Genomic DNA, 12,126 nt, shown 5'->3' with positions numbered 1-12,126 from the left:
GCTTAAGAAATGACAAATCGAGACAATAAGTGAAACATCATAATTTGACTTAACTTTGTCTTGTCGGATTTTTCTTTAATCCCTTAAAGTAGTGAAGAGCTTTAATTAATCTGCTTTAATGAGTTTCCATTGTTCTGGGCTACAACCTGCATGCACCTTTTTTTTATCCTAGGGGACATGAAACATCTCGATGAACAAACCAAACTAGAACTTTGCAAAGTCCTGGAGCAGCCTGCAAATAACTGGGAGGCCCTGGCTCAAAACCTAGGATTAGGAATCCTGTCCAGTGCCTTCAGGCTGAGCCCTTCCCCAGCCAAAACACTACTGGACAGCTACAAGGTGTGCAAGCCCAGGACTTACTCCCTTTGCTTTAGAGCTGCGGAATATTTCATAATGGGGGGGGGTATTCCAAACTGTGACTCTTATTCTGACTTGAATTGCGGTAAATAACCCCATTTCCTTGTAAATATTATTTGAAGCGTGAAACCATGTTGAATTGCCCTTAGAGTAAAAACACAGTTTATAATGCCTGGGTTGGAATCCACTTGTGTCTTCTTTATAGACATGTACTAAATAAGTCAGTATTGGTAATTATAATTTTCCCACTTTCCAAGTTACAGACTGTGGATCTAGGTTGTAAACACCGATAAAAGAGTAAAAGGGTCTTTTTTAAGTCGGCTCTCCCCTCGTGATGGTTTTTACTTTCATATATCTCATAAAATTTCCAGCGATGACTCGCGCATAAGTACATAAAACCTTTGCTCCAAGGCTGTCCCTGTTTCTGTAAATAAACGTACTCAGAACACAGAAGTCAAATTATGGGAAATTACTTTGCAGTGTTGATGAGTGAAGCACACTTCAGTTATAGAACATGAATGCACAGTTCAAAATATAGTAAAAATTCAATTTTTTCCAGAAGTCTCAAAGTGTATTAATTCCTGCGTAATACCACAATAAGAAAATAAATAATGATAAGTGCTGTAGGTGAATTCCAGTTCCCTTCTCTAGTGAAACTCTGTTTCTAGTCAGTTGACTGTGCAAGCTTGGGAAAGTCTTCTCTGGTCACCCCAGGTTTTGATGTTCTGAACTGAATTGTTTCTCCTCGGTCAGGTGTCTGGTGGCACCATGAAGGAGCTCCTGGAAGGCCTGAAGGCCATGGGCAACGATAAAGCAGTAGACATTGTTCAGAAAGCCATGTCTAGTGAGAGGGAAGACACATCTGGACCAGTCTCTACTCAGGTCACTCACCAACAGACGGGTAAGAAATGGACAGAAAATATTCCTTGTGGTCTTGCTGTTTGTGACATTTGAAGGTAACTAAAACTGCCTCTTCACAGAATGGCACTTGGATATTCTTATATAGTTGTTTCAGCTGTATAAAAACAGTTTGATGTACTGTATGGGTATAATATTTTCAAACTAGCAGACAAGACTACACTAATTGGTTACTTTGATGTACGCGATACATGTTGAAATATTTATATTTAAAATAATGGTTGAAAAGTTACAGTGCTACTTGAACATATGATATCTAGTCTCAACCAGCCCTTGACAAATGTTTGTTGTATCAGTGTAACTAAGGTGGGTAGCTGCGTCGGCATGCGTAGGCTGCAAAGGAACAAGTAATAGGTTTATTCCATGCTGAAAAAAGAAGAAAGAGAACACAACGTTTCGGCCTTGGAGCCTTCTTCAGGTGTGAGAGAGACAGGGCAGTAGGCAAAGGTAAAGTAGCGGGAGAACAAAGGTTGGGAGGGAGGAGGAGTGAGAGGCGGGAGCAGGGGACAGAAAGAGAGGCCAATCAAGAGGTGTGAAGTCAGAATGGGTGCAGAGAGGTGTGAAATGAAACTTCCAATGAATGGAGAAAATTTAAAAGAACAGTAATCTGTCGTTAAGGGAAGGGAGAATGTGTGATCCTAACTGCAGAATAATTTTAGTTTCGGTGGTCTTTCTGATGTATGAGTTCGGAAAACCGTCTTTGAGATTAGAGTGGTCGTGGCCGTCAGAGGTGAAATGAGAAACAATGGGCTTGGAGAGATCTTTAATCTTCACAGCCCTGACGTGTTCTCTGAAGCGGTCTCCGAGTCTCCTTCCTGTTTCTCCAATGTAGATGGCTGGGCATTTACTGCAAGAGATACAGTAAATAAGGTTGCTGGAGGTACAAGATGCTTTCTGGGTGATCCGGAATTGTCCTGAGGGGCCTTGAATGAGTGTGGTGGTGGCTGTGTACTTGTACTTGTAACTAAGATGATGTAGAATTCTAGAATGACCAAAAAAACCCTCAAGTTGTTAACTAAAGATGTTCTCAATAAGTTTCTGTTACTCAGAAATTATTATTAACTGGCGACTAATAATTTGGATCATTTTACATTTTACTTTTGTTAACTGCTTCATTAGAATTAAATCACATCTTACTTTTGACCTGTCAGAATGATAAATCTTCTGTCAGGTCAGTGTATAAAGCCAGATAAAAAAATACAAAATGAAAAAATCCAGTTTTCCTTGGTGTTTTCTTCTTAAGGGACAGATTTCTTTTAAATGTTTTGCTGTGGGGGTTTTTGATGGATCACTTGAAGGGGAAATGTATGATATCAGATCTCAGTTTCATAAACAGAGTAAACAGAACAATATTAGTAATATTCCACAATAAGACAGTTTTTCATATTTTCAATCTTTCCAGTTTAGTTTCTGACAAAAAGCTTTCCTGTACCACCATAGCTAGGATTTTGATTTTGTTGTAGCTTTTGTATTACTATTACTGAATTTAATAAATTCGTTTTGTGGTAGAGAAAGGAAATCCCTTGGAAAAATGTGAGGAAAATCCGTCGCGGACGGGGAAATTCTACCGCATGGACTAAAAGCTTTTTTTAAAAAATAGATATTTTCAAACCTGTTTGTAATGTAACATTTGTACAGCATGATGAATTCTGGCAAATGTAAGGGAGGTGGTTACATTTAAGAAAAAATTTGGCTTTGCTTAAACTTCTAAATAAGTGTATATCTAGGTAAGGTATACAAACTTATTTTGGAGTTTTCAACAGTACCATTACTGGTTATTTGAAAGCTACAGATCTCCTTTTAGTGTTGCTATTTTCAGAAATTCAGACAATAAAAGGGTGAATTAACCCCTTTGCTACGATTTATCTCTACAGGTGCCCTCCTCTCCCAGCGTCTGCAGGGCCTGGAGAACTACAGCCAAGACGAAAGCAGTGTGTGTGACAGTGGAGTGGAAACATCTTTTAGAAAGCTGAGCCTGTTGTCCTCTGAGTCTTTGAGCAGCTCCCAAGAGCAGGCAGAACAAGCAGGAGACCACAAGCTCCCCACTGCCTCGCCTCACAGTTATGTTGTCAAGGGAGAGGTATAACAGCCACTCACTGCGGGAACTTTAATTTGATTCACGTTTTTGGATATCAGCATAACAGGGCTTTGCTTAGTTTTGAACATTATGGAATGAAGTAAATATTTATTTATCCTCAACCAAGAAAAAGCCTGTCATGGTGTCAGTGCTTTAATTGTAGACTGTACAGTATTCATGAAACAACAACAGAAACCTCCTTGCGTTTCATACAAAAGGATGTGCACGTAATTAAGCTCCTGTCAGTGGGCTTAAAACTACCCATGGCTCTTCCTGGTTGGGTTTTTCATTATCAAGAAAGAGAGGAAGTGGTAAGATGGGGTGTGTCAAATCTAAAAAAAACTAAAGATATCAATTTTAAATACAAACCTGCACTCAAACATCATTGAAAAAGGTGAAGCTCAGTGGTTACTTCAGATGAACTGCTGACTGACTGCACCAAATGGCACCAAATAATCACAGTTAAACCGATAAATTGTTTTAAATTGAAATATCCAAAATGCAGTTGAACCTAGAGAGCAAATCTTGAAAAACACCTGTTTTTCTAGCTTTACATGTGTATGTTATGGTTTCTCATCTAGTTGGTGAAGGATATGGGATATACTGAACTCATTCATCAGTCTTTCAGAGTTCAGTATTATTGGTTTTCATGATTCTCTGGCGGTGGGGTAATGTCCATAAAAGCACGGTTAAACTTTAAGATAATTGACAAATTCTTTTTGACAAAATGTTGCAGAATCAAAGAAAGAACATGGCTTAAAAGCAAGTCCAAGCTTTAACCATTATGTTTGTGAGTGTAATGAGTAGGTGTTTCAGTAGTAGGTTGAGGATATTGCCTTTTTTCTTTGACGCTTGTGGCTTTACTCTGTTGATGTTGGCATTTAGAATGCACAACTGTTCCAGGGGATTTTAGACGGAGGAGTGGAAAAGCAGTGAATGCTGCTCTGGTCAGTTATTTTTTAGGTAGAGTTTTCTTATGTTTAAGGAAAAAAAAGCATCAAATCATCAAATGAAGAGAGCCTCAAATAAATTTTACATTCTGAAATACTTTTGGGTTACAAAACTACAGATTGAATAGATGATCAGAAACAACATTAAGCATGACTGCAGATCCATAATATCCAAAATTTAAAATGTATCTTGACTTGAAACAATACTCAGATGTGAGCTAAAAGCTATATTAACTATTCATGCTATTTCATGTATATAGGAAAAACTAATAAAACAAATGTTTTACTTAAAACATTGAATTGTATAATCAGAGATGTCTTTATAAGTCATCCAGAATGTTGTGAGTTTTTAAAACATCCGTTCTCTAACAATTAGCAATAGAGTAGTTTTTCATTTTGTTTAGATAGTCGATTTTGAGTGGTACTTGTTTAAAATGTGCTTTTAGTTGTATTCAAACAACTGATGCACCATTCTTTCTAAATGCTACTGTATGTTGATACTTCATATTAGGTATGAACTGAAGAGTTTGTATATTTGATTGTTTTTTGTTTATTGTTTTTGCACGAACTGCAAGCGATTAGGCAAACCAAAAAACATGATTTGACATTAGGAAGTGATTTGCTTTAAAGCTTCTTTTCAGGAGCTCAAAACTAGCAATGCAGAAGGCTACATTCAAAATGTTTAATTTTTGTATATTCGTATATTGAATACGAAGATTGCAAACATTTTGAAACTGTCCTTTCAATTAAATGTTCTGTAAGATGGTATGTGATGTGAGTATTTAAAAACAATTATTGTCCACTTACTTGAGTCCAAAAAACATGTGAAATGTTTGTGCTTCCTTTAGATGATTGGATCTATCCCCCTTATGTGGGTTGGAGTGTGTGAACCTTTATGTATTTTAGTGTGTGAAAAAGAATGATGTTTTCAAATAGGATTATGAATCTGGCAATGAAATAGTCAACTATCTGCGACTCTAGGAAAAGAATATATACCAGTTTTAAATCGGACCTAAAAATAAAAGGAATACATAGAGGCTAGCTCCACAGCAAAATTAAATGTTTACTTTTTTTTACTTTTCAGGTATAGAGTCTTTACTTTGCAGCCTGTAGACTGATACAACTGCCTGCTTTAACCTCTCAAAAAAAGTATAGGCAGTCATTTTAACCAAAGCCATGTGGGAGGTAACTTGTGAACCTAAACACAGTAAAATAATGGAACAACATTAAAATAATACGTGTATAACCATGTGGGTAGATTCTGCAATGTAAATAAGGCTGATAAAATAAGCTGTACTTTAGTCTTTTTAAAAAAACTGTGTAATTGGAATACTTTTATAATAAAATTTGGAAAGAAAAGATGTGCATCTTATTTTTTAATCCCCAGAGAAAGGGGATTGTTGTCTTTACAAGCTGTACAGTGAGCTCTTCTGCAGGTGTTCCTAGACAATGCGTGAAGGAAATCTTCACTGAGCACAGCACAGCAAAATGGTCCATAATTCACCACAGTCCAACCTACAGATGGAAACCCAGATCACCCAACTGCCAGCAAAAGTGGTTTTATGGTGCCACTGCAAAAACATCACGTCCCAACAATTAGCATAAACTAACCAGCATAAATCACTGCTACAGTCCAGATCAGGACACATGGATTCTGCACTGCAAATATTTTTCCAGAAGTCCCAATTCAAGGACCTTTAGCACACATATATCATTAAAGAAAATGACTTCCACATCTAATCTCGTATTAATCATGCTGTTAATCATTAGCAAAAGGCCTTCATGTAGCCAAAAACTGTACAGTTCAGTTAAACGTTTATCTTGGATTTTATTACAATTTCAGAAGGTGACTTTTTTTTTTGCAAAACAAAATATTCATATATCCTTGGCTGTGAAAGTCAGGTCTGAAGCAGAGAACATTGGCAAAACAATTACAACTGTCACATCCTACCAAATAAATTGATAGGGATTATTACAGTACATACTGTTCTAATACTTTATCACCCTGTAATCTCTTTTCTGGGCTTGCCAAATGCTGCTCCTAATTTTATGTAGTTGCAAACTATATGCTGTAATAAAGATGCATGATCTTTCCTTTGATATGAGCACAGGGATGTGTACAGTAGGTGTCACAAAAATCCACAGGCACTCTTTCCTCAGCGGTCAGGAAAGGCTCATTAATGATGTCAACTGCAGAGACTTGGCAAGCTGTGAGGTGCTGGTGGGAATCCAGGGGTAGAATGTAACTGTCATGTTTTTGGTCAACATGAGGAATCCGTTGGTCTCAAAGCGCCCTGAGATATCACCGGCATCCAGCCAGACGAAGGGAGAAATGGCATTTGTTTGAAGATTGACTGTGTACTGCCCTCCTTGCTGTTCCACTGTGGCCTGAGGAGGAAAACGAACATGGTGGTGGAAGGGAACAGGAGCTGAGATGCCTACCCCAGCAACAAAACAAAGATAAGAGGACACATTGCTAAAAACCACCAAAAAACTTCTTTGAATCTCCTTTCATCGGTAGGGGATTACAGAAAGGTGCCTCTCTCAATACAAAAAACGAAAGGATTAATGATATAGGGTAATTAATTTTGTTCATGTTTCGTTGTAATTGCACAGCATATTGTCAGAATTATTACAGGGAATGGTGGAAGAAAATTTTAAGAAGTTTGGAAGCAAGCACCGAATATTCAGTTTCTCAACTTTATTGATGCCATAGAGCAGCCTGCTACTTTTCAAAACTGGTGCGGGCCATTCAGTCTTTTTTTAGAACCAGGCCAATTCTGCCTTGGTTAGATTAGACCAAATGAGTCTTATAATTACGCATTTCAAAGTGGATAACCAAATGATAAGACTAAACAATTGTTCTTCTTCCACTTCTTTCTCAGAGGTAACTAATAAATGAAAGGTAACTAGGTCTCTAGCATGTCTCAACACTAAGATCTCAGGTTCTGTATTTTTTCCCACAAATTACCAAACCATAGCAGGGGAGTATCTGTGTCTAGCAGAAACTAAGCCAGAATCAGATTATGAAACATGGGAAGAGGGATGAGATATTCTCAATAATGAGAATACATATTGCTATGCATGAACGTGGTCTCGTCTGTGGCCATGTTTGGGGTTACCAATCCTTCTGGAATGCAAGCAGTGGGCACAGGTTTCCTGAGGTTGACCCGATGCAGGATAGGGTAGCGTGGCAAAGTCAAAGCTATATGAGACAATTCCTGAAAGCTTTCTTATCAGTAACCCCTCCAAAAGGCTGTACGACTTCTTAATGACACCCTTCAGGCATCGGCCCTCAGGGCTTCTTCTCCTTGGAGGTCTACTGGGCATGACCCACTGGACATGCCGGAGGGATTATATCTCTCAGCTGGCCTGGGACCACCCAAGAACCCCACAGGATGAGAATGGAGACTGTAGCTGCTGGGGAAAGGGAAGCCTGGTCTACTTTGTTCAGCCTGTTGCCACAGCAACCCTCAACAGGAGTAAGATGATAGAAAATGACTAAGCGGTGAGAACCGCTTTAAAAGAACCTCAGAATAGCTACACTGAAGTGTTTAATGGACTTCTGTCTTCTTACCGAAAGCTTTGGCTTCTGCAGCCCTTCTGCCTGCTTTGGAGAGGACAGGAAGTGGTAGTTAGCAGGGCCAAGCTGTCCCCCACTTTCTTCTAGATGAAAGGTGACAAGGCAGCTCCTTCTGGTACAGTTCCCACACCTTCCCAACAGCTCCTTCACAGGCTCTTTATAGGCCAGGGTGGCACTGCCTGCCTGGACCTCTGTAGAATTAGAGGCAAACACATATACTGGTTCCATACTATTCCACTGGTAGACTTTGATCTAGAAAAGAAGCAGAAAAAAACTGAGTAGGCATCACATTTCTGCTTTGCAAGCAAAAATTAGGACAAATCTATGTAATGTCTTGTAAAACTGTCTTTTGCAATACATTATCATATTTTTATGACCCAGAATGTGTTTTAACAAGCTCCTAAGATAAATACCACAGAAGAGAAAAGGTTGACTAAGAAGCACGAACATGTTTTTAAATGCAAAAACTAACATCTTTGGAGATTAAGCTAAAAGGCCAGTTACAAGGAAGAGGGAGTGATAAAAATACAAAAAAGTATGTCAGACAGGAAAGATTTTTTTAAAGAAAAACTTTAACAATTGTATTACAATTGTAGTGCTTAATAAAATTACATTTTTTTTCTGAATTAAATGGAATTTGGGTTTCCTTAAAAATAAAGCCCCACATCCCCAATTTAAGCATTACAATACCAATGAAAGTTTGGCATATCACTTTTAAAAAACTGTTAGTAGTGTTATTATGTAAAGTTCTTTACCATGATTTAACATTTTTATCACATGCCATCAGAAACACTGGGTTTTGTTACCAAAAATATGATTAGTTGAAGAAAAATATTATTTTATTTTGAAGAGACATCCATCTCACAGTACTCTCCCATTTCCACTCCTTTACAACTATATATTTTTAAATGAATCCAAACATCAGAAAGGCCACAGATGAAAAGAGATCATTTGGCTCATCTGGTTCTTTCTCTCTCTAGTTCTATAGCTGTTACTGTGGTTGTACTGGGAATGATTCCCTTTTATCTTCCCCAGAAATATATAATTTTGAGTAGCCAATCACCTTTAAAATGGATACCTTTGGGAGAGGGGAGGAAAATGAAGATTCCCACAAAAACTGCATGTAAACCTGGGGAGAACATGCAGAATCCACACAGAAACATACCCAGGACCCTTGGATCTTTGTGGCAGTAGTGCCAACTGGTATGCAAGCATGCCACCCCATTACACTGGCTGGTTGGCTAATGTCAGTGGTTTCTTTTAATTTCTGTGGTAACAGTTAAGCCCAGTCCCCATAGGTTGGCATGTAACATTAAGCCTACCACAACGCTGAGGGAAACATCCTTTTGCAGGTCTGATACAGCATAGATAAGAAGTATTTCTTCATCCTCCAGTGCAACTGGCAAGATTGGAGCAAAGAAGTTCTGTGCAAAATAGTGAAGCATTTTCCATTTCCCACCATATTCTGTACAGAAGAAATACATTTTATTATTGTAAATCAGCAAGAAGATAAGATTAAAAATACATATGGTTTCCATATGGTTCCAAAGGCTCGTCTTTCCAAACATTTTCTTTGTAAAAAAAACTGAGGTGTATAAAAACTAAAACCTGTTCATGTGCTAAAGAAGAGGAATATCTGTGGCTTGCTTTCTAAAACTGCAAGGGTTGTATTATAACATTCTGCAAACATAAGCACTTCATTACAAATCCAGTTGTTAAAATGCATTTAAAAGGCTCTGTTCTATTATTTTAAATGTGTTCTAAAGCTGTGTTTAGGATCTTAGGATTTTGTGTTGTGCTTTTCATATGCAAGGACTCTAAAGTGCATTCAAACACTGAAATGCAACATGCAGCTGGCAGCCAATGCAGCCAAGAAGGTGAAACGAGAAAGGACTTCACTGCACTTAGGGAGGTCAGGCTGAAGAGGTGTGAAACTGAATATGAGTGAGGACACCAATAATTCTCCAGTTAGCATCATGGGATTTGTAATGACCAGAAACCATCAGGACCCTTACTGGGGCACTGGTTTTAAATTCCTGATCTCCACTTATCCACCACAATGATTTCTAGAATTAATGTACTTTTTTTGTGGTTCCATTCAGTGCTAACCAGGCCCAAGCACCTTGGCTACCGTCTGAAGAGAACAGGCTTTAATTTGGTGTAGCTTCTGTACCAAACTTTTCCTACACGATTCAAGTGTACTCAGTACAAAGACCACGTAACGCCGCAGTAAGTCTGTGCCTTCAGATTTATACTGCTGTTTTTACATCACAAAGCCTGGGGATTTTCTGTTCCTCGGTGTGGACATGCAGAACCAGGCAGGGAGTCTAATGTCAGTACATTATTTTAGTTATGAAGTGCAGTATCAAATCTCAAGGTTACCTACTTATCTTCTGAAGCAAAGTAAGCATTGTACAGAATCCATATTTACCACTAGCATCCCGATAACTCCATTATGGAAAACAAATGAGTTCAGAATTTAGTGTGATAAATAATAGGTAAACTTACCGGTTTACACACTCTGAACACCTACATGCAAATATATTGGTATGCAGAATACACTATTTGTTATTGAACTCTACATAATTCTCATTTTATATTTGGGGGGGGGGTTATTAAATCTAAAAAAATCTAATTTTGAATGAAAAGATAAAACCTCAGTGAAAAGCAAAAAGGGACTAGAAAAGGGTCATTAAAGACTTAATAACCTGAATTAAATTTGCAACAATGTTTATTTGACTACAACCTACAGTCAAAATAACTGCAACACCTAGCAGTGTTACCTCTGTCGGTTTATGCTCTAACTGTGACGCGTGGCTGCTGTGTGAAATTAGTTTCTCACAGTGTGTGTCAAAGAATTGCAAGGTTAGAAAGAGAAAGGTGCAGGGTGGGAGACAATGCTCAAAAAAAGCTGCCAACCTTGCCTTGTCTTTGATTTTTGAGAAAACCATCCTAATAGGGAATCGCTGTTTGTGAAGAGAACAGTGACACCAGGTGGACAAGCAGAGTGCTAGCACTGGGCACAGCTGCGCAGCTCCATTTCAGCACAACAAAGCACGAACGTGTAGGGTGCTTTTTGCCTTGGTAAATGAAATGTTGGTCTTAAAGTGGTTTGTTTGTGTGCTGAATTTATCAGAATTTGTAAAAAAAAAAGAACAATTCATTTTCTTTAAGCAAAGCCCTATGCACCTTTCACAACCTGGCAGCTTTCACAACATACAGTAAGCTTAACATTTTTTTGTGCTTCTGTAGACCTGTTACAAAACAGAACACTGGTTTTGAAACTTTCAAACATTGCAGAAGTGATAACATAAAAGCGTCTGAGGGGGAGCAGGCTTGATTGTTTTGCCTAGACCTTGGAGCCTCCTGAGCGGAGCTTAGCATGTTCTCCCCCACCTTTAGGTGGGTTCATCCCAGGTGCTCTGGTATCCTCCTGCTTTTCAAAGATATAGTGGCTAGGCTAATCTGTATCTCTGAAGTGCCCCCTGTGTGGTTGTGTGTGTGTCCTGCAAGGGACAGGCATCCAATCCAAGGTGAAGTGTTGTCTTGTGCTCTTTGCTTCTGAAATAGGCTCCAGGAATCTGCAAACCTTACCAAGATAATGGGCTGACATATTTTACCATTTGAGGTACTATTTTGGGACAATGAACTGAGGTCCTGCATACTTTGCACACTTAAAACCCTAAAGCACTTTTTGAAAGAGTAGTGGTGTTTACTTTTGTGTCCTGGAGAAATTCTGCCCCGGCCTACTTAATGTTCCCATTTATTTGAATTGGTGACACAATTTCTCTGCTTGGTCATAGTGCAAAGAGCACTTAAAATGATAAAAAAGACCTTAAATGAAATATTAAAGTAAATATTTTCATGTGGTGGTTGAACCCAAGTTGAAAGTTTGATTGTCAGCAAACTAAGAATAATAAAAAGATCAACCTGTTCATAGACCTAAAAAATAAAGACCTTTTACAAAAAGTTGTTCAATGCTAATAAATACCCTTTCTTTCTTGATTATCTTTCCTTATTGTAAATTATTAAAGATTTCCCTTAGAATTAGAGAAAACTGTTTAAATGAAAAGGGGAACTAAAGAAAATGAAGGGAAAAGGAATGTACATCCGCCTTCTTACTCTGCATTGTCAGAGTACACACAGATCAAGTCTCACCTCATGACTAACAGCTCAGCAGCGCAATAGCTCCAGATCCGCTGAGGTGTCACTTACTGTAAGTTAGATGTTGTGATCATAAA

The 12,126-nt window shown here is 38.3% G+C and overlaps 2 protein-coding genes across 5 annotated transcripts in view; one reads left to right on the top strand and one right to left on the bottom strand.

Moving 5' to 3' along the window:
- Window positions 1–5,661, top strand: part of LOC102693746 (nuclear factor NF-kappa-B p105 subunit) — a 66,960-nt gene extending 61,299 nt beyond the window's left edge. For all 4 annotated transcript variants that reach the window (XM_069190909.1, XM_015345218.2, XM_015345219.2 and 1 more), the window contains exons 22-24: window positions 173–339; window positions 1,111–1,258; window positions 3,150–5,661. In XM_069190909.1, the coding sequence (XP_069047010.1) occupies window positions 173–339; window positions 1,111–1,258; window positions 3,150–3,361 (527 nt within the window). In that variant the 3' untranslated portion in view covers window positions 3,362–5,661. The remainder of the gene's footprint in view (window positions 1–172; window positions 340–1,110; window positions 1,259–3,149) is intronic.
- Window positions 5,662–6,110: 449 nt separating this feature from the next.
- Window positions 6,111–12,126, bottom strand: part of manba (mannosidase, beta A, lysosomal) — a 43,686-nt gene continuing 37,670 nt past the window's right edge. Inside the window, exons 15-17 of the mRNA XM_006629849.3 lie at window positions 9,208–9,350; window positions 7,880–8,137; window positions 6,111–6,690 (exon numbers count right to left, since the gene is read on the bottom strand). Coding sequence (XP_006629912.3) covers window positions 6,466–6,690; window positions 7,880–8,137; window positions 9,208–9,350 — 626 coding nt within the window. The 3' untranslated portion in view covers window positions 6,111–6,465. The remainder of the gene's footprint in view (window positions 6,691–7,879; window positions 8,138–9,207; window positions 9,351–12,126) is intronic.

Source organism: Lepisosteus oculatus, chromosome 1 (genome assembly GCF_040954835.1).
Source record: "Lepisosteus oculatus isolate fLepOcu1 chromosome 1, fLepOcu1.hap2, whole genome shotgun sequence".
NCBI lineage: Eukaryota > Metazoa > Chordata > Actinopteri > Semionotiformes > Lepisosteidae > Lepisosteus > Lepisosteus oculatus.
This window is presented reverse-complemented; position numbering and strand designations above follow the sequence as displayed.